This window comes from Zeus faber (assembly GCF_960531495.2).
Source record: "Zeus faber genome assembly, chromosome: 4".
Taxonomy (NCBI): domain Eukaryota; kingdom Metazoa; phylum Chordata; class Actinopteri; order Zeiformes; family Zeidae; genus Zeus; species Zeus faber.
The window spans coordinates 32,002,446-32,029,172 of NC_137191.1; the positions used below are offsets into that span (position 1 = coordinate 32,002,446).

The 26,727-nt window shown below is 43.6% G+C and overlaps 1 protein-coding gene across 1 annotated transcript in view; it reads left to right on the forward strand.

Annotated features, from left to right (window-relative positions):
* The window catches only part of LOC307229055 (dual specificity testis-specific protein kinase 2-like), a gene marked incomplete at its 5' end in the record, with an annotated part of 30,825 nt that extends 11,325 nt beyond the window's left edge, over positions 1-19,500 (forward strand). The window contains 7 exons of the mRNA XM_079998928.1: positions 7,074-7,220; positions 8,201-8,283; positions 9,213-9,303; positions 9,672-9,755; positions 12,621-12,707; positions 12,854-12,947; positions 16,809-19,500. Coding sequence (XP_079855054.1) covers positions 7,074-7,220; positions 8,201-8,283; positions 9,213-9,303; positions 9,672-9,755; positions 12,621-12,707; positions 12,854-12,947; positions 16,809-18,031 — 1,809 coding nt within the window. The 3' untranslated portion in view covers positions 18,032-19,500. The remainder of the gene's footprint in view (positions 1-7,073; positions 7,221-8,200; positions 8,284-9,212; positions 9,304-9,671; positions 9,756-12,620; positions 12,708-12,853; positions 12,948-16,808) is intronic.
* Between the last annotated feature and the right edge of the window lie 7,227 nt (positions 19,501-26,727).

Below are 26,727 nucleotides of genomic sequence, written 5' to 3' on the forward strand. Positions count from 1 at the left end.
CCTTTCCAGCAGTCTATTGGTTACTTTAATATAAGTGGAAATGTTTGACCTATTAACATACTTACATCTTTTCACCAAACCCAAGCGGCTATAAAAACACAATATCTGCCATTAAAACAGACCAGAGAGGCATGGAAGGCATTCTTTGTGAATGACAAAAAACCCACAAAAAGACAAATGTATCTCCGCAATCCGCAAGTCTGTATTTCCATTTTTAAATGCAAAAACGCAAAAAGATAAATATACAGTATCTCTCCATCACCAAATAAATCTAGCATCACTTGTGCATATTTAAATATATTTGAATTAGTTTTTATTGGGAGAAATGTTTAAGAAATAAAACCGGAAGTGATGTGGGAGTGTGGTTTGAGTGGATGCACGGACTGGATCCTGGACTGGATCCTAGGACGTATGCGCTTTTTAAAGGCTTAATAAAATCGGGTTTATTAAAATGTAGTTCCTAAAAATGTAAACAAAAACAAAAAATATAAAGTTGGTAAATTATGCCATTCTTGTGTAAATAGATGTGTAGAGTTGGCATTAACAATGACATCATCATAACGTACATATTTTAATGGAAATTAACTTTTGTATTTAAAGAAAGTTGTATATAGATATGAATATGTAATATTTTGTGGGGTTTTTTTGTATATTTTCTATAGAGATGTTGCCCATGGCAACTATTCAAGATAAACAATTTCACGTTCTAAGCCCTTCCAGAACAGAACCACGTTTCCGAAATGGAACTGTGTTGCATTGGTGTGGTTTGGCCAAAACTGAATTTACAGAAAAAATACTCCAATATAATAAATACAGTTACATTATATTTCATAAATCTTTACTAGAGATTTTGGCCGTATCACCCACCACTAATTCCAACTCTATCATAAAATGACGTTGTGATTCCTTTATTTTCTGTCTCATTCCATCTTTTATCTTGTGAGTGGGGGGTGGGCAGTTTGCGCCTTGTTAATGGCACCCTATTGTATTTTCTTGTACTTTCTGTATTTTTCCCTTATCTTTCTCTCGTTCTGGATGGAATTACACACCAACCCCCTTTTTTCCATCTGGGAGACGGCGGTAACCATGGGAACAGCATCTGACTAGTCAGACAGCTGACAGGAGGGATCAGGATAGTCTGCCAACAGCGATGTATGATTGATGAGCTTTTACTCACTGTGAGCTGTCAACACGTGATTCATTCAAGTGTGTTGATGTGTTTATCTGTGTGCATCACATCCTGGAATTTTCTAGTGTATATATATATATATATATAGATATATATATAGATATCGAGAATCAAATTTTGCTGGTATCTATTCGTCAACTGGAAAATTTGCAGTTGTATCGGTGGTGAATTGAATGTGTGAATGTCTCATAGGTCTTTGCAGGTGAGCCTCAATTGAAATCCTACCCTAGAAGGCGTTAGGTCCTAGATTCACATCAGAAACAACATTTGGAATGAGAGGAAAAATATTTGAAGCCGTCTGGAATTGAGCAAAATCCCACAAAACAAATTGTACTGTTTCTACGTCCGTCAAGTGATTAGTTGCATGTTCCAAAGCAGGCGGTCTAAATGACACCGTGCCCAGTCAGGAGAGTCATTTACAAAATTGATATATTGAGAGTCCTCTGCTGAATAAATGTCCATAAATAAATAATAAGAATATAATGATTAAAGATTCCAACAGACTCACAAAGTGATCTCCACATGGACAGTGCAATGCAGCCAAATCTTTATAAAGTCAATCGTTATATTAAAGGAGACCAGTTTAGTAATAATGGAGCACTAATGGAAGCCGTATACAAACTATAGTGTAGCGTAACTACTTTAGAAATTAAAAATTGCACTCCCCTTACACTGGGTATCATAGCGTTATATGGTTTAGTAAACTATTCAATTATCATAACAAACTTCTTTCTGATAAATGGGATTCATTTTATCATGCTAAATAACTGAATAAATGAAAAAATAGTAAAATATATGATAAAGAAAATAAGCAAATTAATACAATATTTTAAAGAGGTGACACAACTTTAGCTCAGGGTCAATGGTGAGGTAAAAATTTACGTGACTCATCAAAACAATAACGGTGAGACGCAGGCTAACTTCTCTAAAGGGGAAATTAATTTAATTTGATGTCAAACTCATAGCATGAAGCAGATTGGAAGCCTTTGCCTTATTTGTTGCAGAGTCAGAGGTGGAATGTTTCAACTGTCTTCCCCAAAGTTTGTGAACAGTTTTGTGTCCATTGCGGCTGCTTATTGAACTGGCGGCTTGTCTGCTGGTGGTGAGAGTCCAGCTGTCGGTTGCTTCTAGGGCTGAATGATTTTGAAAAATGCAATTAAAAAAAATTAAAAATAAAATTCTATTCTATATTGTTCACTAAACACAAGCAATAAATCGTTCTATAGTATGACCGACACAACATTGGATACAGTCAACATATACAGTAAACTGCTCTTTCCTGTAGGCCAGGCCTATGTGTTATGGAATGAGATGAATTGATATGAATCACATATCTTTATTTAAATATTGAATTGTAAAAAGAAAATCCTTCAATCACAGTAGAATATTGATTGATTGATTTAACTTCAAGCCTTGTAATTTGAACCTGAAAATTAACATTCAAAAAATATGCAGTGTTTCAGCAGAAATGTATTATTTTTTCTAAAAATGTTGCAGGCATACGTCCACATACAGGGAGTGCCGCTCTGTGCACTCTGTGTATGACAGCTTTAGGCTCATTAAATTAATATATCCTATCTCGCCTATAGGAAGACCGAGGGACAGCCCTATTAGTTAGATTGTGTAATTTATTTATATATATTTTTTTATTTGATTTGAAAACTGCATTCTGTTAAATTGCGATTTGCGGTTTCAATTCGATTAATCGTTCAGCCCTAGTTGCTTCCCAGGCAAACCAGGATGGTCCACCGAGCCGATGAGGTTCTGACCTTCTGCCTGCTACGAGTTGTGGCGATTTCACTTCAGGGTACAGTGGCTCCTGTGTTCTACTGAGGTTGTGGCAGAATGTAGAATAAAATTCATCTATAATCAAACGGTGGCTCGTGTGCCAAAAGGAAAACCTCAGGGGCTCGCAGGCCAATATGTAAATAGACAATGCAGATCACCGCTTTCTGATCTCCCGCTGTCTGTCCGGCAGCTTGCCCGTCGGCCTGAACTCGCCCTGTGCCATCGGACTCGCAGGCACGCCGAGTCTCACTGCGGGGTCAACCAAACATTTATTCCTTCCTGTTTTGGGATCGGACGAATCAGCGGAGACTTGTACCTTGACTACTGGACCAGAGAGCACCTTTTTGAGTTAAGTCGGTCAAGGGGCTGGACAGTGCCGCAAATTCCGGCACAAACCTCCTATAGTATCCGGCCAGTCCCAAGAACTGCTTTACCTCCTTCTTAGTCTTAGGTCTAGGCTTGTTCACAACCCTGGCGGTTTTATCAACCTGCAGTCGGAGCAGGCCCTCCCCCAAGTGGTACCCCAGATACCGTACCTCCCTCCGCCCAACCGCGCACTTCTTTGGTTTGGCGGTGAGCCCCGCACGCCCCCATGAGTCTCTGAAAGGTCACGGGGGCACCAAACAACCCGAATGGAAGCACTCGGAACTGGTAAGGGCTGAGTGGAGGAGGCTGATTTTCCTTGGACTGCTTGGACATGGGAATCTGCCAGTAGCCCTTTGTTAAATCCTGCGTCGTAAACACATAAACAAGCCGTACCTAACCGGTCGAGTAGCTTATCAACGCAGGGCATCGAGTAAGCATCGAACTTTGACACCGCATTCACCTTCTGGCAATCTACGCAGAACTGCATTTACCCACCGGGCTTACCCACTAGAACGATGGGGCTGGGCCATTCACTCGTAGATTCCTCTATTACCTCCATGTCCAGGATGGCTTCTAATTCCGCTTGCACTATATTCCGTTTATAATCGACCTCCCCCACGTGTCGTGTGACCACAAAGGGCCCTTGCCACTTCGTCAGTAATTTCGAGCTGGACCTAGGGAGCAGTACTAACACCTTGTCTCCCGGTGTGAGTTGTCTTAACCGAGCCCCCCTTTCATACAGACGGCGTTGATGTTCATGGGCCTGGAACAAGTTCTCCCGTGATTCCTGCTCTAACGCGTATACCTTTGCTCTCAGGTCCAGGATGTACTGGACCTAATTTTTACTGGTGCTGGGACCTTCCTGCCAGTTTTCCTTAATCTGGTCGAGCACCCCACAAGGTCTCCTGCCGAACAGTAGCTCAAAGGTGGAGAACCCCATGGAGGACTAGCGAACCACCCGCACCGCGAACAACAGGGGGTTCAGCCATGTGTGCCAATTTTGGCTGTCATCATGGACGAACTTCCATATCATGTTTTTCAACATTTTGTTAAAGCGCTCGACCAGGCCATCTGTCTGTCTGTCTGCGGGTGGTAAACGCTAGTCCTAATTGAGCGGACGCCCAGTAACCCATAGAGTTTGCGCAGTGTGCTTGACATAAACTAAGTGCCCTGGTTGGTCAGGATTTCCTTCGGAATCCCAAAACGGGAGACGACCTGAAACAGCACCTGTGCCACATTTTTGGCCGTATTACTGCGCAACGACACTGCTTCTGGGTATCGGCTCGCGTAGTCCACTAGGATTAACACGACTCGATAGGCCTGAGCACTGCGGTCTAATGGCCCGATGAAATCCATTCTCTCGAAAGGAGTCTCGACTAAGGGGAGGGGCCTCAACGGCGCTCTTGGAATAGCCGGTGGATTCACCAGCTGACACTCGGGACAGGCAGCACAGCGCCGCCGAACGTCCGCCCAGATGCCCGGCCAGTAGAAACGGGCCATTATCCACTCGAGTGTTTTCTCGTGTCCTAGGTGACTGGTTATCGGGTTATAATGAGACGCCTGGAAGACTTAATCCCGACGGCTTTTAGGGGCTAACAATTGGGTAACCTCTTCTCCTGACTGAGCGTCAGGGTTCACTCGATAGAATCTATTCCTAATGACCGTAAAAGACGGGTGAGTGAGAGCAGCATCTGGACGCACTAACACGCCATCGATTTTATCTACCCACTCAAAGGCCCCGCAAAAGCGTATCGTCCCGTGATTGTTCGGGGGAGTGGAGCGGGGTAGGAGGTGGTCTCCCTTTGATGGTTGTCCCTCCTCTGGCGGGTGAAGGGATGGGAGGTGGGCCCCGGAAGGGAGGATGGTGATGGCTGCCAGGTCTGCGATGCTGGTACCAGCCGGTCCCTCGACGATTCCTGCGTCCCCCGTGTGTAGGCGCGGGCCCCTCGGCGGTCCCTGACAGTCCCTCCCTGGGCCCCTCTCTGGTCCAGTGGCCATTTGATCAAAGTTAGCGATGAACCCCTCGGTATCATCCTCCCCCATCATCTTCTGTAGGGGTGGGACGGGGGGCGGGGGCAGTCCCTGGTCCTGCTTGTGGACCCTCGCCATCTCCTGGAACTGCAGGGCTTGTTTTTCCTGCATTGTGGCGAGGGCCACCACCATCTGTTCCGGGGGTAGGGCGTCTGGGATTCTGTCTTGCGCTTCACATGATTCATACATCAGTCATCTTTCAAAACCATTCTATCAGAAACATACAATTCATGACTACTTAACTGTTACAATTATTTCTAATTACTAACTATTAAAACATAATTTCTGACACTAGTAATAAATGGCATAAGGCTATCAGCCTTAGTCTGATGCCCCCCCCCCCCCCCGTTTTCAACATTCCCAACCAAATTTCCAACAATTAAAATAATAATAATATTATACTTGTTTTCAGCACTTACATAGACGTTTACCATGTTCTGTCCATCTCATTACCTCGCCCAATAAAAAAAGGTTGGTAGCGGTGGAAATGCCAACATAAAAGATCATATTAAGATGGCCAAACATAAGCAATAATAATAATAATAATTTATTAACAATGATATAATAATAATAATAATAATAATAATATTAATAATAAATATATAGCTGCAGGCAGAAATACATGGGGTCTAGTTTAGTCAATGTATGTACGTATTACAATTTTCTGGATTCTGTGAAAACGCAGCACAAGATACAAAAGTTGCACACTGTGGACCTAGGCCTAAACCAGTGAACAGAGAGCTACGCTCCGTTCACCAAGGTCTACACAAAGGTAAACGACTCTTATTCACCCTCTGTGTCGTACTCGCAAGTGGCTGGAGGTAAATGGGTTCCAAAAGACAAAGCTTGGACTTATATAACTTCGGATGATGGTGTCACAGAGCGACGCGCTCCTGAAAATAATGAAATTACGACAGTTTTTCACTAATATCTGCCTGTCTGTGTGTTTTGCCATTGTCGTGTTTAAGATCCTTTTACCCTGAAAAACACTGCGATTAAAAATAAAATAATGCTGAGCAAGGGCTGGATCCCTATGGTCATTGCTTTAAAAAAATAAAAAATACATTTTTTATTTATTTAATCCATATAATAATAATAATAATAATAATAATAATAATAAAACGCATAAGGTGCATGTATAAGCGCATACATATGCGCGTGCATCAACGCGTGTAACAGCGTATGTGCAGTGACATAATAAAGTGGCTCTCAGGCCCGTTTTTCCTGTGGAAAAGCAAACCGGTTCTAAGGAGGTTCGCAAGTTGAACCAACTGCTAAACCAGCATCAGTCCAGAACCAGAACTAGGTTTACGGTGGTGGGAAAGGGGTATATTTAAATTAATAAAAATAGTAATTTTTTATCTACACATCTTGCTTTTGTTTGGTTATCTTGGGATGAAAAGTCCACGTTTCTGCTGGTGAGTGTCTTATTTTACACCTTTATTATTTTTACAGAGGAAAAACAGTGCTGCTGCTCCAAATGTGAACATCTCACATTATGAATTCAGGAATCAAAACAGGGTTGTTCTTGCTACAACAGCTACATTGGAAAAACATGCCTTCTTACCACGACACCATAAACAATCCACAATAAAGTCTGGACGTAGTGATGCTATATTATATATCTACAGTGGGCAATGAAAGCATTATTTTACACAGACAATTTACACAATTCATTCTTTCTTTTTCTCTTTGACAGTATATAAATGGTGGCAACCTGGAGCAGCTGTTGGACAGTGATCTGTACCTGTCCTGGGGAGTTAGGATGGGCCTGTCTCTGGACATCGCGAGGGGTCTGCAGTACCTGCACAGCAAGGGGATATTTCACAGAGACCTCACCTCCAAGGTACAACCTAGCCATCATCAAACCCACCCAAGTTCACACACGCGCACACACATAAACACACACACACACACACACACACACACACACACGCGCACACATTCTACAGAGATACTTCAAAAGAGCACTGCAATGAATATATTGTGGCAAAAAATCTTTAATAAACGTTAAATACCAGAGGGCAGAATCACCTTCACCTCACATTTCCTGAGATAAATGTCACAATGTAGATTATGGAAATTTAGGTTAGTTAGAAAAAGTTCCAATTCATTCCTCCGCCACTATTGGGAGTACACCTCCTATAAAGTTTACTGAAAGCAGTGTTCAGAGCCAGTGGTTCTTTTTCCTCAAGTTCTTTCTCTATTCAAAGTACCGCTACTGAAGTCTAACCCCTAGTGGTATAACAGAACATAGTTAATCCGTGATCCGTACGGATCGCTCCCCGTGGTTCAGCTCCCATGTGAACCAAGGATCAATTTCAAAATTCAACCATCATAGTGAAACTCAGTTTTACTGCTGCTGTGACTTTTTTATGTAATAATTCCATAAATCTTGATGCAGAGTTGTAGTGAAAGAAAATAGACAAGACAGATGGGCGCTGTTTTTTCTCTAAAGCGCCATGTTGCTGCTACATTACTGGTTACTTATTGGGAATAAAGTCAGTTACTGAGGGCGGATCTGACATTTTTTCATTCACTTAAAAGGAAGAACCTATCATGCATGCCTCATTTTAATTTAACAATTGAGTATTGTAGTATCTTATATATTTTAAGACTTTATTTAAACGTTGGACATCTCATATGTTATTTTCATTTAAGACCATGGGAAAAAATTCCTTGATTTAAGTGTTTTACAGAATAAATGGAAAGCAAAGTTACATTTGTCTCCAAAACCGTGATACGATCCGAGCTGTGAGCTTTGTGATCTGTTGCACCCCTACTAACCCCTCACACGCACACCATCCTTCCTTAACCCTCACATAGAACTGCCTGGTGCGCTGCGAAGGGGGTGTCTTCACTGCCGTAGTGGGAGACTTCGGCCTGGCTGAGAAGATTCCGGACTACAGGTGGGTAGTGTGGATGGGGGTGCCGGTAAAATGAGAAATGCGATTCTCTCGCTCTCTCTAGCTAGAAACAGGAAGTTTCACTGCTTTGTTTTTTCTCCCCGGTAGTGAAGGCAACCTTTGGCCACCTTACCCATCGGATGTACTGCGGAAATTCCAAAAAATCGTTTTAAAGAAAAGCTGATATGACTGTTATCCAACACATGTTCCAAAAATACACTAAGACACGTATGACTGTAACACGAATTTCACATTTTTCAAATGGACAGTGAGAAACTGCTCTGGGTTGTAAAATAGCCAACTGATCCTTTAACATTTATTATGCATCTGTAGCAGCAACAGTATATGGAGCACTGGCATATATAAAAGGAACGGACCCATAAGTAATGATACAAGCTAGCTACAAGTCTGATTACACTGCTATGATTGAAGTTTATTTGTCACATACACCTCTTGAATCATAGCTACCATGATAATTGTGGAGATTGTGGGCACATGCACTGTCTTCAATGCTCGGTTTTGACAAATTCCCCTCGGACAATTGAGCCATTTTCAAACAAATATTTTGTTGGTGGCTGGAGATGGAATGGTGTATAATGATGGAGAAAAGGAGTGGAAGACCAAGCAAGGGCGCAGAACAGATTGCAGCGTCCATTGATTGTGTTGGCTGAGTTTTGTAGGCTTGAGGCAAAATCAGAAGACAAATATCTGTGAATATCTAGAGCACTGCATAGACTATTTCAACCACTTCAGATATGCACGAAGCATGGCCCAATGTTTCCCAGAAGACTCGACAAATCTTTAATTCCTCTTATTAACCTTTTCACAACGAATATTGAGCATTCGCTCACTGTAGTTCTTGCTGGAGAGGGGATGGTGTATAATGAGAATTAAATTCTGAAACTCTTCATTGAGTCCCCTCTGTACCTTAGTGATGGAGTGGAGAAGCAGCCTCTGGCCATCGTGGGCTCCCCTTACTGGATGGCCCCGGAAGTTCTCCGTGGAGAGTTCTATAATGAAAAGGTGACTTTTTGCAGGTCGGGGTGTCCTGCACAATGGCAATGACAGATTGATCATATTAATATTTCAATTGTGAACAGAAAAATATAAACAAACAAACTCCCCCTGAGGCTTCTGGCTAATTAGACCAGGAACTCGCACATTTTAGTATTTCTAGTATTTTTAGAGCTTTTGGAGCTTATTGTGCGTAATGACAGGGTATCATGGCATATCACTGCATATATGTATGACCTTATGTATAAATCTTGTGACCATTTTGCTTGTCTGTTATTATTCATATGCCAAAATTTCACAATAATTCGATCTGGTCAGCGGTTATACTGTTGCTACTCCCAACACCCAATGCTATAATATTTTTGCCCCCCCCTCAGGTGGATGTATTTGCATATGGAATCATCTTGTGCGAAATTATTGCCAGGATCGAAGCGGATCCGGACTTTTTACCCAGAACTGAGGTAAGGAGTTACTATCACCATTTGCGGGTCAGTGTGCTGCCCACTTACCTCCCGGCCCCATCAACAGTGAAATGTTAAAATGAAAAATCCATACTGTATGTGCAGCTACTGAAGCATAGAATTACAATTTTTAAGAGTTTCATGTGTATTAAATAAACTGATTATTTATTTTGCCCACAAAATGTTTTTACGCCCGATTTACTAGAAAAGTCAACTAATCTTATCAAAACATCAGTAAAACGGCCTTTCATTTTAATCAGTCCAAAGCGCCTCCCTGGTTTCTTTGTTAAATAAAGGGCTATTTTTGCTCATTTCTTTCACTGAGTGGTCTGACCTTGAAATACCCTAGAAATACTACATATAAAAAGTATATCAACAAACAAAAAGGCTAGGGCTGAATCATCAGTCAAAAACCCAGCCCTGCAATTCTTGGTCAAAATACACAGGTACAAAATGCCAACTGAAACTACGCAAAAAAAAAAAAAAAAAAAAAAAAGAACGTGAGATGCATCGGCCAGTTTTCAGCTAAATCGGCCATGGCTTGTGATCGGACGATCAGTGTCAGATATATTTACAGATTCTGTGCTGGTCAAATTTACATGCCAATAGTAGTTGCCTAGTTGATGCTCAAAAAAGAGAGTGCAAGAAAGAAAATGTTGGTTGATTGCAGGTGCTTCAAGTAAACAAAGAAGATTACATCATTAATTTATTTATTTAGCGCCTGAAGATATTCTAACATTGTACAGACTGTGTATCTATCACTGTCACAGCGGAGTCATTCGATTTGATTCAGTTAGTTTATTTCACTGTGAGGGAAGGAAGACTTCCAGTGAACGTGAGACGAGTCGGCCATTTATTTAATTTATTTTTTTAATGATTGCAATTTATTTGGGAATGGCAATTACCATATTGCAATGTATATTTGCATCTTAAAAGTGAAAAAGACTTTCATTTGAAGTTTGAACTTCACATTTCCATGTTAGATATATGTTGTGTCCTACTTAAGCTCAGTGGGAGTTGCAGGTTGAATTATACTGAAACTTGGTGACAGTACCATATACTTTTTTATTGGAACTCGATTACAGTTTCATGTTCTATTATTGTTCCATAGTGAAAAATGAACAATAATAAACTGTCAAAATCAACACTCTCACTATTGAGGTAATTGAAAATTGCAGTAGTAGTAGTGTATTTGTAGCTGTCCAGTCACGTGAGCGTGATCAGAGCACGGGATGTATTTGTCATCGACGTACAGCAGATCGGAAATTGGAATCTGCAGGTCAGACTTTTAAAATATCTGAAATAGGAATCAGCCAAGGAAATTGCTTGGTGCATCTGTAGTTGGTAAACATGTTCGGTAAAATTACGAGATGATGCATTTCAAGGGGTATAATTATATATATATCTATAATCATTATATATAATATATTATGAGATGAATTTGTATACTGTATATAGTTAGCCGTAGTAACTTGCATACGATGTGATTAGCTTTGTTGCAAGACGACAACAGTGTGAATATCTGATTGAGTCATTTTTCCAAGGTTGGCAGGTCTGGAAACCTGTCAGTCGACTGAGATTCTTCAAGTCTAGCAGTCGTTTTTTTTGTTTTGTTTTTTCAGTCGGCATGCATTACAATAACAGGATAAAACAGATAGAAGCTTACAAGATGCACAGGGATAACATTTCAATGAGGAATTATAAATAAGGGGAATCATAAATGTATTTTAATGTATTATATTTATGCGTTCACACATAGCTCTCCGTGTGCACCTATCGCCATGCCCTGTTCCTCCAGATAAAATAACTAAAAACAGTGTATTTTTAGTTGTTTTATTTGGAGGAACGGGACACAGAGGAACAGAGCGCAAATAGGGATGGGTATCGTTAACATTTTAACGGTACCACTACTCTTACAGAAAATGCTTATCAATCCCGTTCTTAAACTAACTGAAACAAATTAAGAGCAGAATTAAAACTGCTTTTTCTGTGCATTATGCATGGAGGGGGGGCGATGGGGGTGCAATCTGCGCCCTCATCTCCTTGTGTGTGTGCAAGCCAGGCAGAGGGAGCTGCCCCCATCCCATATCTCCTTTCCGATGATAGAGTGGGAGAGAGACAGAGAGAGGAAAGATGTCTGTTCTGATAATAGTGAAAATGCTTCTTAGACGAAGATCTTAATCGTATTGCAAGTTAGACATGGGTTATATAGCCTAAAGGAATAGAAAGTCAATTTTCTTAATTTCTCCAATACCGTTAACAGTACCGGTAACGTTGGAAGTTATGGCTACTACAGTCTTTAATAATTTAGCCCCGGGACCCATTTAATACCGGGTCGGTCAGTACTAAACCCTCGCTCATGCCCTCTTCCTCCGTGCCCCCCCGCTCAATAATCGAATATTCGCATTGAACAGCCAAATCCAATTAGACTGAAAAAATTCTGAGTCATGTACGGCCCTAAAAAAGACTACCATGCATCTGGCCTCAATTCAATAAACAAATGTACATTTTTAAAGCGATTTCAAGGCAGAATCAGTTGTTTAAACTCCCTTTTTTCTCCTGGTGGGACTTCTCGCTTTTCTCTGCTCAACACAAAATCTTTCTCATACTTTAGGTCAAATAGACAATTTCACTAATCTTAACCACACTGTTGATGCACAGTGATAAAAGACATCCTTGCTCAGCGTTAGCCCCCAAACCCATCATTAGGCACTTGCGAGCATCGAGCCAGATAATGTCACTAACCTCCCTTGAGCTATTGCGGCAATGCAAGAATGTGAATATTTTATCATTGATCTGATTAAAACCCCACTTCTCACCCTCCTCAAGTCAAGTTCTTATATTTGTGTGTGTGTGTTTGTATAGGATTTTGGGCTGGATGTCGAGGCCTTTGAGAACATGGTTGGCGACTGTCCACCGGCCTTTCTCAGCCTGGCTGTCACCTGCTGCAATGTAAGTAAACTGTGCTCAGGAAAAAAAAAGCTGCAGCTAATAACGTTTTAATTGCCCATATAGTTTAACAGATGGTTTCACATAATCTAATACTTAAACCTTTGCACAGGGCTGTCACCTTATTTTGCTCTCTTGTACTTCCTCAGATGAGTGCGGAGAGGCGTCCCTCTTTCTCCGACACCGTGTTCACGCTGGAGGGGATGGACCAAGAAACAGAAGAGGACAAGCCCATCGCGCTAGGTAAACGCACTTTAAAATATTGTGTCTAGAATATCCAAACCCTTCGGGGGACCTTTCTGTTTCAGTGGTACATCCGCTAAAAACCTCACCAGCATCCGATCGGAAACCACACATGCATCCGACCACTGGCTGTGCTTGTCATGATAACTTTTTCCTAGTTGTCGAAATAAAATAAGCTTGATAATTCCTGTCTTTCACGAATTTATTTATTTATACAAGCGGCACGTGGCAACGAAATGCCAATCAATTTAAACTATCTCAAGCTGACCTTTCACACCTAGCCAATCATGTTGGTCGATATAGGAAGAAAGCCCACCCTCTAACTCCTAGATCGGTTGCACTTGTGAACACAACGCAGCAGTGACAGAGCGGCACTGTCCAAAGCGAGCGACTCGAAGGAAAATCAGAAAGATGACATATTATTGACAATAGGGCCACATCCATCAATAGTTTGGGGTGTTATTAAGATATTTAAGTTCTGACTCAAAGCAGACGGCAAATATCCATTGTAAAACATGTCGACGAAGATTTTGATTTAGGACTCCTTGTCATATATATATATTTTTTTGATTGTATCTGAATTATATTTCAGTGAAATGTTAATTAAAGCAGCTGCACTTGTCAGTTCTTGTTCACTTCTTCTTACATTATGAGTGATGTGCAATGTTAATCATATGTGACCCACCCAGAGTTTCAGTTAGAAAAATTGAAAAAAGTAATGATTGTATTAAATTAAATTAAAAGTATTTGTTGAGCTTAAAAACAATAGGCACACTATATAAAGAATGAAATCACGACCGCATGTAGGGTTCTAATATTGTTTATTGAATATTCAAAATAAAAAAAGTACTGCAGTTAACAGTTAACCATTTTAAAAATAAATACATAAATATTACGCATATTGCTCCTTGAAATCGAATAATTTACTTTCGTAATCAATAAGTAATAAGTGCAGCTGCTTTAATTAACATTTCACTTAAATATGATTTTTATCAAAACCATAAACCACATAAATGTGGCATGCAGGTCTAAATATATAATAAAGCTTTGTGGTGTTGCACGTCTTGTCAACATATTTTACACAATGGATTTTTACCGTCTGCTTTGCGTTGGAACTTTCATATAAAAAACCTGCCAAACTATGGATATATGTGTCCCTGTTGTCAACGATACATCATTTTTCTGCTTCACCTCCGAATTCTGGATACTGCGGGCTGTCGCTGCTCAGTCTGTGTGTGTGTGTGTGTGTGTGTGTGTGTGTGTGTGTGTGTGTGTGTGTGTGTGTGTGTGTGTGTGTGTCTGTGTGTGTGTGTGTGTGTGTGTGTGGGTGTGTGTGTGTGTGTGTGTGTGTGTGTGTGTGCGTGTGTGTGTTTACAAGCGCAACCTGTCCAGGGGGGAGGGTGTGGGCCTTATTTCTATATCGACAAATGTGATTGGTTAGAGGTGAAGGTCAGCTTTACGTAGATCGTCCAAATTGATTGGATTTGCGTTGCAACTTGCCAATGCGAAAATGAACACGTATGCGGATTTTTTTATCGAAATGATCGAGTCTATTTTATTTTAACATCGAGGAAAAAAATATGGTGATAATTATCGTTTTCGTTTTATAACGCAGCACTAATTCAAATTGTGCTTAGAGGGAATTGTTTTCACATTATGACCGGAGAGATTTAAATTTGTCCGACTTCAACAGATTTTCCCAGTAAAAAAATGGTAATTACCAGTTAATGGAAACTCTGGACCCACCACATCCTAACTCGGTGTATTTCCCAGTGCGGTGGAGGTTGGCTGCACGTGAAAAACACCAATTCCTTTCTCGGTCAAAATTGAGATTATAGCAGATTTATGTTCCTCAATATGTTTTCTCTCTCTCACCTGAATTTCAAAATTCAGTTTGATTTCTAACCATCACATAAATATTAAAAGGTTGCGGCTTCATGCTCTATCAGCATTAGTTGAGTTACTCACCACATTGTTGAACTGATGTTGAACTCAAATTGTTAAACAAACAGCGATCTTATGGTTCCCTTTAATGTAAACATGCAGATCAAGATCGTCCTTTGATATTCCATGTGATGTTAAGGCAGAATGTCAAAACCATTTTGATAAAACAAAGTCATTGTATCTACTTTTGAATGACTACCAGGTCTTCTTCGCATACTAAAAAAATGTTGGTCTGATGCCGCCTCAGAGGACACGAAGAAGAGCTGAAGTCACTTCCCTAAAGAAGGTTTAAACAAATAAGAACTAATAAACACCAGAAGCAAGAAATTTCACTTCTCTGTGAAAACATATAATAATGTTTCTATGGATTATGAGAAGAGGGTGGCAGAAGCTCTCAATCATATTGCGGAACTGGCAGCTGGCAATGGGAGGCGGCGGAGAGGGGTGCCCCCAGAGAACAAGAATACCCAGAATGCAAAAGGCAAAAGGGATCCTCCAGACATTTGCGTTCTGGGATAGGTTATCATGTGCGCAATCTGAAACGGGACACTTTTTTAAAACTAAAATGCAGGAAATGGGAATATTTTGATTTTACAGAATAAATAGAGGGGTCTTGCTAGTTCAGTGAGCAATCATTTAGAATTAAAAAAAAATAGGTACACTTATAATTAAAGGATTAACTTGAATTATGCATTTTCCAATATTTTTTATAAATTAATGATTCAAATATTATTTCAGAAAAACACATTCAACATTATCGCATTGAAGGAATACAGCACTATCCAGATGTAACCATTTCAAGCACTAATTGTGTTTCTAAATGTGTATTTTGTGCTGAAAAAGTCTGTAAATCCTTTCTAAAACGTTACATACTGATTTCACAAAACTTCTGTTTCCAAAACCTTAATCTTTAATATGTCATAGCTTCCAAAATATGTGCTTGATTCCCACAATTAATACCTTGTTTTGAAACTCTGATTCTGTACTTTCTGAAAAAAATGTGTCAAATTTTGAAATGTGTCCCTAAAATAGGCAGTGGATGACATATAACATTTTTGAACAAGTTAACTCCATAAGTAAATAGTTTTGAAAAATGTACAATGGCATACAACTGTCTTCTTCATTTAAAAATAAATTAGCGTTAAACAGAAATTGTGAATTTGATATATGTTGTGATAAATATCGTTATGTAATATTTAATGGCTATAACAATTTTGGCCATATTGGCAAGAACTACCACATATGCATTCTATAGCTGAAATTCACAAAAAGCGGGACTTAAAGAAAGATCCTCAACTCAAGTTCTGTTTATTTGCAAAGGCATTCAGTCTCGAAGGGCTTCGGACATTTGGACAACGCCCAGTAGCTCCTCCGTGACAGGTGTAGAGTCCTACACTTAACGGGGGTCAAAGTTCAAATGTGTTTAAATTTCAAAGTGAAGCACTAGGACACCCTGGTCTGAGCGCTGTGCGGCTGGCATAGGAATACAATGGCTTGGTCGGCATTGAGGGATTTTGCTTTCTTCTTTTAATGTGTAGGCCAGGAAATAGCCCTGACTCCCCCTTCCGGGATGGCATGGCAACCACAAGGTTCCAAGGGTATTTGGATATTTATGATACATAAAGCAAAAGACTACCAATTATTAGACTCCTACATCCGAATGATAGACTTAGTCTTTTCTGTCATACATTTAGGTTTCCCATTGATTTGGAACAGTGTCTTCTATTGTTTCAAAGGACACTCTTCTCCTTGGGTGGCATCTAGCGTTCCAAGGAGAAGAGTGACATTACATTAGTGGTAGCTGTTTTTGTGACATAAAGGCAGAGATGCAGCACTTGGCCAGTTTTGCTGAGGCCAGAGACTTCACTGTTTTGGAGATCTTCCTCACTAAAACTCCCTCTTTCTCTCTCTCAACAGAGCCCTTAGCAGTAGACACCAGCCCCTATCGGTGCCATAGCTCTCCCTATCGTCAGGGTGATCACGTCCGGCAGCAGCAGCTGCAGCGGTTGTCGCGGAGCCAGTCGGACGTTTTGCCCCCTCCGATCCTACTCGGGACCCCAGCTCGCGTGAACCCCTTCTCCCTGAGGCAGGACCTCAACGGCGGGCGCTGCAAGCTCTTGGACACACCCAGCAAGTCGGTCATCTCCCTGACCTTCACCCTGCCAGCGCCTCACAACCCCCTCACCTCCCCAAGCTTCCGAGGATCGGGGACATCCAGAGCTCCCCCCAGGAGGTGCCAGTCGCTCCCCTGCACCCCAGAGTTGGGTCGGACCACAGCAACAGCATCAATAGACGTTGACAGGGGCCAGGAGGAGGACGAGGAGGAGGGAGTAGAAGTTCAAGGCGGGTTCGACTGCTGCTTAACACAGGAGACTGGCGGAAGGTCGGAGGCCGCGCAGAATGAGTGGAGGGAGAGGCGAGAGACGGGGACAGCAGAGGAAGACCAAGGGGTCAGGGCATTGGAGGAGGACTCTGGTCTCCCTCTGGAGCTCGACATGGTGTCTCTGGAGCGTCTTGAGGAGGAGGAGGAGGAAGAGGTGAGCCTGACAGAACCCATGGACTGCACCAAATCCCCAGAAACGGCAGAGGGAGTCCTGCCCTCAGTGATGCCTCTCCTCACCTCCACCTCTTTCTCTGCCCTGCGAACGAACGGCTGGTCCCTCCCGGTTTCCAACGGCCCGCCATCCCTGCCCCCCCTGCCACGACTGGACAACAACAACAGCCTGGCCCGTGCAATTGGCCGACAAGTGCAATGGGGAGCTGGCAGGGGGCGGACTTGTGGTTACCGCAGTGGCCAAATCCTGGCCTCAGACCCCCATGGCCCAGTCCAAGCCCAGACGGAGCAAGACGAGGTCATTTCCTGTCCTGGCTGCTGCCTGGTGGGTATGAGTTTCCCGTCTGTGTGCCTCCGCGGTTCGGCGGCTGTGCCTGCCACCACTTCGTGGCGAAGGGTCTCTCTGTCGCGGCAACGACCGCACTGCAACCTCAATGGCTCGCTGGCTGCTAGCAACGCCTCGTCCTCGGCGGCGGCTGCCACCACAACCAAAGCTCTTTTGTGCCGCGGCACGAACGGAATTGTAGTGGCCTCCACGCCGGCGCCATGTGAGCCTGGCCTGCCCCTGCCCGAGGCTCAGACTTAAAAGCCAAAAGGTCACACCTAAGTTTTGGCTTCTCGCAAGCGAGCGTTTTGCTAGTTGTTGTTATGCTGCAGTTTGAAACTAATTCCGAGAAAACCAACAAGTGTGCTGTAAGCGGTGTGAATGTATCAACGTGAACAATGTGTTTTAGAAAGAAATGCTCTGGGGGGTCACCTCAACAGAATTGCAAACTAGTAAGGGACAGTCAGAGAAAAGACTCAAGTGAACCCCACCAAGCTGAAGCAGACTGAACATAAAACAAAAACAGGACCGCGGAATACATATACTTAACCAAATTCATAAACAAATTAAATTTGTTCTTTACGGTAGTAGCCCTGATGCATCAACATTTATTTTCGTTTTGGATCTACACTGAAAAAGAACGCATCATCCAGGGCTAATAAAACTTTGTTGAGCACTGTCTTGTACCACAGCATTGCTACATGACATCCTTTCATGAGGATTTTTGCTACTGTGCCGGATAAGGGAGTATTTTGTGATAGATTGTGATCCTGTGTCTTTTAAATTTGCTAAAAAAAAAAAACAATATTCAAGCTTCATTTATTTTGGGTCAGCCAAAGAATGAGATCAAATAAATGTCTTACATTTGACGACAATGTCCTACCGTGGGCTTTGCCAGTAAATATAGTGTAAGTAACTGCTCATTCATACTGGACTGGCCTGCTGGACTGGCCTGGTTGTGCATTCAAATTCGATATGGGGACATCAAAGGATAAAATTGTTTCCAGAGTTTTCTTGTGCCAGTACAGTATGAATACAGGGAACATAACCATACATGAAAACACTGTTATAGTTTTTTTTATTCATTGCTATTTAATAATCTATAATTTAGGGTAGCTACGGGGGAATGTTTCTAAACAAAATTTGTGATATACTTACATTTTTATAGCAGCTTGTGTGTGTGTGTGTGTGTGTGTGTGTGTGTGTGTGTGTGTGTGTGTGTGTGTGTGTGTGTGTGTGTGTGTGTGTGTGTGTGTGTGCGCGCGCGCGCGCGCGCGTGCGCACGCACAAGCATCTGATGATTACATGCATATAATTTGATGGGCTTAAAGGGGGGACATTTTGTGAGCAAAACAGAGAAACAGGTTTATTTTTGGACTGTTTGGAGTACTTGACTTTCCCTATATGGTGCATCACAGAAAAAAGGACAAAAATAATATCTGTCTTTCTGGCTTCTATAGCTTACTCCTCCATTAACTGCCTTTATGTGTGTATGTGTGTGTGTCCTGTGTTGTAACGTCCCCAGGTGTGACTATTTGTTGTACAGATCATTCCGCACACTGTGTGTGTATGTACATTAGAGAGAAAGGCCGAAAGCTCTGTATTCTCACAAGCTAACGTTTATCTCATTGTCCACATGTCGAAGCCACTGTGTTTACGGTTGTTATTTATGGCTAGAAACCTGCGTGCAATAATCTAATATCAAATAAAGAAGCTGGTTTATTATTCTTCTTGCTCGTCTTCGTGTTTGTGTTGAGAGTTTATCATGCTGAAGGTGTTCCTTAAACCCGATACCAACTTAATGAGATGTAGTTGCCTAATGATGTTTAAAAAAAGAGAGCAAAAGAAAATGTCGGCTGATTGGAGGTACTTCAAGATAAACAAAGAAGATTAGATAATTATTTGATTTTTTCCTGACAATATTCTAACATTGTACAAACTGCGTTTCTACCGCTGTCACAGCGGAGCACCACTCGTGATGAAAAGTTTGGACTTTTTTTGAGACTTGCTTCTTGACAAATCACTCAGTAAAACGAGTCATTCGATTTGATTCACTTGGTTTTATGCAGGGTGAGCGAAAGAGGACTTCCAGTGAACGAGAGCGAGAAGATTTATTATTATTATTGGGTTTTTTTGTAATGATTGCAATTTATTTGCATAGTACCATATAAATAAAATATAATTCTATATTTGCACTTTAAGTGAAAGAGACTCATTTGAAGTTTGACTGGACATTTCCGTGTTAGTTACATGTTGTGTTCTACTAAAGGTCAGTGGGAGTTACAGCTTGAATTATACGGAAACTTGGTTACAGTCCCATATTCTGTTTTATTGGAACTCAGTGACAGTTTCATGTTCTATTATTGTTCCATAGTGAATAATGAACAATAATAAACAATGCTGTCCAATGTGAGCCCGATCAGATCACGGGATGTATTTCTCAATGACGTACAGCAGATCGGAAATCGGACTTAGCAATCGGCCAAGAAATTGCAATCGGTGCATCTCTAGTTGGTAAACATGTTCGGTAACTTTACAAGATGTTGCGTTTCAAGCAGTATATCCTCATAAGATCATATACTACTATATATACCACAAGGCATATATAGTTAGCCGTAGTAGCTCACATATGATGTGATTGGCCTTGTTACAAGACGACTACAGCATGAATAACTGATGGAGTCATTTAGCTGCAGTAACTCAAACGCCACGGAAACTCCCTGTTACACTGTTGTAGTACTCAAAATATTTTCCCAAGGTTGGCAGGTCTGTACTGTATATAATACGTATATATACATACTCAATAAACAATATTTACAGAATATACTGTGTATATATATATATACAGATCAGCCACAACATTAAAACCACTGACAGGTGAAGTGAATGACATTGATAATCTCGTTCCAATGGCACCTGTCAAGGGGTGGGATATATCAGGCAGCAAGTGATCAGTCGGTTCTTGAAGTTGATGTGTTGGAAGCAGGAAAAGCAAAAGGATCTGAGTGACTTTCACAAGGGACACATTGTGATGGCTAGGCAACTGGGTCAGAGCATTTCCAAAACTGCAGGTCTTGTGGGGGTGTTCCCAGTATGCAGTGGCTAGTCCCTACTTCCATGCCTCAAAGGGGTCAAAGTTGTTTGGGTGGCACGAGGGGGAGCGACACAATATTAGAGGTTATTAGTGGTGGTTGTAATGTTGTGGCTGGTGTGTGTGTGTGTGTGTGTGTGTGTGTGTGTGTGTGTGTGTGTGTATAAATATATATATATATATATATATACAGTATATACAGTGTGTGTGTATATACGTATATATATATATATATATATATATACACAGTATATATAATATCCATACAGTATATACTGTGTGTATATATATATATATAAATATATACTGTATACACACACGTATATACACTGTATATATATATATATATATATACAGTGTATATACAGTATATATATATATGCACACACACACAAACATATATACATATATACATATGCATGTATGTATATGTGTATTTATGTACACAACACACTTTTATACACATAACTGTACTACGGCTGGGGAGTATGGAAGAGTTTATTATGATGATACTGGGGAATTTTCCTCACTATTTAAATACTTTGTTCTATCTGTCTACAAACCAAAAATAAGACGGCTGAGGGTCAAACATGAGGCCAATTACACTCCACCATCCACTGAACTTTAACAAAATTGAGCTCCCTCTGTCACTTACTAAACGCTTACCACCTGATCCACATCCGGGAGGGGGACGAGTGGAAGATGGCATTCAACACCCCGCTAGACCACATTGAGTATTTAGTGATGCCTTTCTGCCAGGCCCATGCCCTCGTCAATGACGTGCTCAGGGACTTCCTGAACTGCTTCGTCTTCGTCTACTTAGACGACATTCTGATCTTCTCCCATGACCTGTCATAACACAAGCTCCATGTCCGCCGGGTGCTCCAAAGGCTCCTGGAAAATAACATTTTTGGGAAAGTGGAGAAGTGCGAGTTCCACGTGGGCCTCTTGGGCTTCATCATTGAGTCTGGGCAGGCGTGGACGGACTCGGAGAAACTCCGCGTGAACCGCTGAATGACCGATTCCCTCCACCCAAAAGAAACTGCAACAGATCCTGGGCTTCGCCAGCTTCTACCACCGTTTTATTTGGGACTACAGCCAAGTTGCAGCCCTTCTCACCAGACTCACCTCCCCAGGGGTTCGCTTCGCTTGGATCCCCGCTGCTGAAGAAGCCTTCTGCTGGCTCAGAGAACGCTTCTGTGGCAGTTTCACCTACCACATGCCATCCAAGTGGTGTTTTCAGGGACCTCCAGCACAGAGACACAGACACTTATTGTAGAAAGTGGGCGAGGTGGAATTAGCCCAGGAGCAGATGGACATGTGTCATGACAAGGGCTCCTCTCCTGAGTGTGTGTCTGGGGATGGGGATTTTACCTGTTTCTCTTTAGACCAACCAACAAGCAACAGATATGCAGCCACTCTGATCCTGGCCCCCGACACCAAACTGAGGCCAGGGAGAATACCTGGCCTAAGCCGGCTTCCTTCCTCCGGGGTGACGACAGACTGCCCCCTCCTTCCTTCCGGAGCATGGGGCCTCGGCTACTATGCTGGCTGGTAAAGGCGTGGCCGGACTTGGCTGTTGCAGGGGCTGCTTGGAACGGTGGCCTGGCTGCTAGGCTGCTGGATGGTCCTGGGAGTGGCTGCTGGGTGGAGTAGCTGGACATCCAGCATAGAGACACAGACGATGTGGTTTCAGACACACAGTTTATTGTAGAGAGCGGGCTATATGGAATTAGCCCAGGAGCAGATGGACATGTGTCATGACAAGGGCTCCTCTCCTGAGTGTGTGTGTGTGGGGGGGGGGGTGGGGGTTTTACCTGTTGCTCGTTAGACCAACCAACGAGCAAGAGGTATGCAGCCACTCTGATCCTGGGTCCCCAATTACCTAGACCCAGGTCAGGTGTGGCTGATCAAACCACACCATCCCCACACCACAGCTTCATTTCAGCTCCCATTCTGTTCCAGCCCAATACCTCTCGGCAATTCGTCATCGAGGTTAACACCTCCGACGTTGGAATGAAGGCCATTCTCTCCCAGCGCTGTGGTCCTGACTCCAAGCTTCATCCCTGTGCCTTCTTCTCATGTCGTCTCTCCCTGGCAGAGCACAAATATGATGTCGGCAACAGGGAGCAACTGACTATTAAGCACACCCTGGAGGAGTGGAGGCACTGGCTGGAGGGAGCTGAACAGTCGTTCATAGTTTGTACAGGCCAAGAACCTTGCCTATATTCAGTCTGCCAAATGACTGAACTCACGTCAAGCCTGTTGGGCCCTGTTTTTTGGACGATTAAATTTTTCTTCACGTATCGCCAATCGCGACGTCCAAGAACGTCAAGCTTGACGCCTTCTCCCACCTGATGGCCTTTTGACTTCGGAGAGGCTCCATCCTTTTCTGACACCATTCTGCCCTCCATTTGTGTTCTGGGGGCCCTGTCTTAGGAGATTGAGTCGGTGGTGCGGGATGCTCAGAGAGCACAATCGACCCTGGAGGTGGGCCTCCCAACCGCCTGTTTGTTCTGGGCTCCATTCATTCCCAGGTTCTCCCCAGTGAGGGACAGACCCTCTCCCTTCTAAGAAGAAGCTTCTGGTGGCCCTCCATGGCTACGGACCCCCGGGAGTATGTCCTGGTGTGTACCATCTGCGCTCAGAGTAAGGCCCCGCCCCTCTCTGACGGAAACACAGTCATCTTGACGGTGGTCGACAGCTTCTCTAAAGCAACTCACTTCGTTGCCTTGCCCAAACTTCCCTCCACTCGGGAGACCGCCGACCTCATGGTCTGCCATGTCTTGCCATGTCTAGATGTTGTCTCCAACCGTTGCCCCAAGTACATTTCCCAGGTCTGGAAGGAGTTCTGTCAGGCCTTGGGAGCCACGGTCAGCCTCTCATCCGGCTTCCACCGGCAAACCAACGGGCAGTAGGAACGCTCAAACCAGGACCCTGAGACGGCTCTCCACTGTGTTGTATTCTCCAACCCCTCCTCTTGGAGTTCCCAGTTAGCTTGGGTGGAGTACGCGCACAACTCCCACTCATCCTCTTCTACTGGTCTCTCTCCCTTCACGTCCTCCATAGGTTACCAGCCCCTGTTGTTTCCGGCCAAGGAGGAGGAAGTGGCAGTGCTGTCGGTGCAGCTCTACATCCGGCGCTGTCGCAAGTTTTGGAGGGACACCAAGGCTGCTCTGCTTTAGACTGCCCAGCGGAACCCCCAACTACACACCCGGTCAACAGGTCTGGCTCTCGTCACGAGACATCCCTTTGAAATCCACATGCAAAAAAATGTCTCCCCGGTTCCTTGGCCCTTTTGAAATAACCAATAATCAACCCCATCGCATTCCAGCTCCATCTCCCACACACTATGCCCATCTACCCAACCTTCCACATCTCTCAGGTCAAACCCATCTCCACCAGCACCCTCTGCCCCCTGACCATTCCCCTGCCACCCGCCCTGATCATTGAGGACCACCCCGCCTACACCGCCAGCCGGCTCCTCGACGCCTGCTGCTGCTGCCGGGGCCGCCAGTACCTAGTGGACTGGGAGGGCTACAGCCCTGAGTAACGGAAATGGGTGCTGCAGCGCTCCATCTTAGACCCTTCCCTCGTCCAGGAGTTCCACGCAGCCCTCCCGGGAAGACCTGGTGGATCGCCTGGAGGCTCCCCTGTTAGGGGGGGGGGTACTGTCACAGCCCCAGCCATGCCTTTCTGTCCCCTGGTCTCCTTAGGTGTCTTTCCTCCCTTTCCCTCTTGTATCTAGTATGTCCATGTCTATACCTGACAGTGCAGAGTGGATGTGGCTCCTAGTTCCAGGTCTGGCTGGCACAGCTGTTCCTCATCACACTCATCACCATTCCCCATAAGAAGCTCCTCATCCAGACCTCATCTGATCGTACTGTCACCTAGTATGGTATTCTCCAGACTGCTCGCTGTGAATTTGTATGTATTTGTTGCCCCTTGCCTTGTCTGACCCTGTCCGCCCCTCGTCTCCAGAAAACCTCCCTTGTGCCTGCCTGCCTATTCCTCACCACCGGCCGGTCCACACTCTGAGCCCTGTGCCTTCAGCCTGCCCGCCCAGACCCCGAATGACCCACCTGCCCTTTATTCCATTACCACATCATTATATTCCCCCTTTGTAAATAAACACATTATATTTTCCTTGTGGTGTGTGCTGCGTTTGGGTAATTTCTGCCTCGTTCATGACACCCTCTCAAATTTCCAAACTCCCATCTCCCGCGCTGATCTTGACGTACATATATTTTGGTCACCAATAAACAGAAAATAAAAACAAACTTTGTCTTTGGTATCCATCGATGGATGATCTAAGCCATCTTAATCCAGTGTATATACATACACAGTGTATATGTACACATACAGTATACTGTATATATATACTGTATATTATCTATATGTATACAGTTTAAAATTTTTATGAACAACAATAATAATAATATTTGTTATAAATAATAATTATTATATTAATGGTCACCAATAAACAGAGAATAAAAACAAACTTTCTGTTTAGTATTCATTGATGGATGATCCTATCCATCTTAAACCAGTGAAGTCAAAGTACTCTTGAAATGTAGCATGTTTACCTTTAATTGTAGATCGTCGATTTCCACACCCAGGAAGCATTCTGAGATGTAGGATACAGTTTCAAACTCTGAATTGTCAAGGTCATATATACAGTTGGTATACGTACATATACAGTATAAATATACACATACAGTATATATACAGTGTATATATATACAGTATGTATATATACTGTATATCATGTATACAGTATATGTATGTATAAATGTGTGTGTGTGTATATATGTGTGTGTGTGTATATGTATAAATATATATAATTATTATGAACAACAACGATAATAATATTTGTTATTCATAATAATTATTATATGAATTAATATTATTACTTTTTTAAATTATCATTATTATCATGTAGGACGTTAAAGCTCAGAGAACAGAGAACTATACGGTACCCTTCAAAATATACCATCTATTTCAACAAACGACTACTGACAATCGATCCATCGATCGTGCTCTGGGCAACTCCAATGGGTGTGGCTCCCAGTGAAGTTGCTGTCGTCTCTCTCTCTCTCCCTCTCTCTCTCTCTCTCTCGCCCCCCCCTCTCTCTCTCTCTCTCTCTCGCCCCCCCCCCCTCTCTCTCTCTCTCTCCCTCTCTCTCGCCCCCCCCCCTCTCTCTCGCCCCCCCCCTCTCTCTCTCTCTCGCCCCCCACTCTCTCTCTCGCCCCCCCCCCTCTCTCTCTCTCCCTCTCTCTCGCCCCCCCCTCTCTCTCTCTCGCCCCCCCCCTCTCTCTCTCGCCCCCCCTCTCTCTCTCTCGCCCCCCCCTCTCTCTCTCTCCCTCTCTCTCGCCCCCCCCCCCCCTCTCTCTCTCTCGCCCCCCCCCATCTCTCTCTCGCCCCCCCCTCTCTCTCTCTCCCTCTCTCTCGCCCCCCCCTCTCTCTCTCTCTCTCGCCCCCCCTCTCTCTCTCTCGCCCCCCCCCTCTCTCTCTCCCTCTCTCTCGCCCCCCCCCCTCTCTCTCTCTCCCTCTCTCTCGCCCCCCCCTCTCTCTCTCTCTCTCGCCCCCCCTCTCTCTCTCTCGCCCCCCCCCTCTCTCTCTCCCTCTCTCTCGCCCCCCCCTCTCTCTCTCTCCCTCTCTCTCGCCCCCCCCTCTCTCTCTCTCGCCCCCCCCCTCTCTCTCTCGCCCCCCCTCTCTCTCTCTCGCCCCCCCCTCTCTCTCTCTCCCTCTCTCTCGCCCCCCCCCCCCTCTCTCTCTCTCGCCCCCCCCCATCTCTCTCTCGCCCCCCCCTCTCTCTCTCTCCCTCTCTCTCGCCCCCCCCTCTCTCTCTCTCTCTCGCCCCCC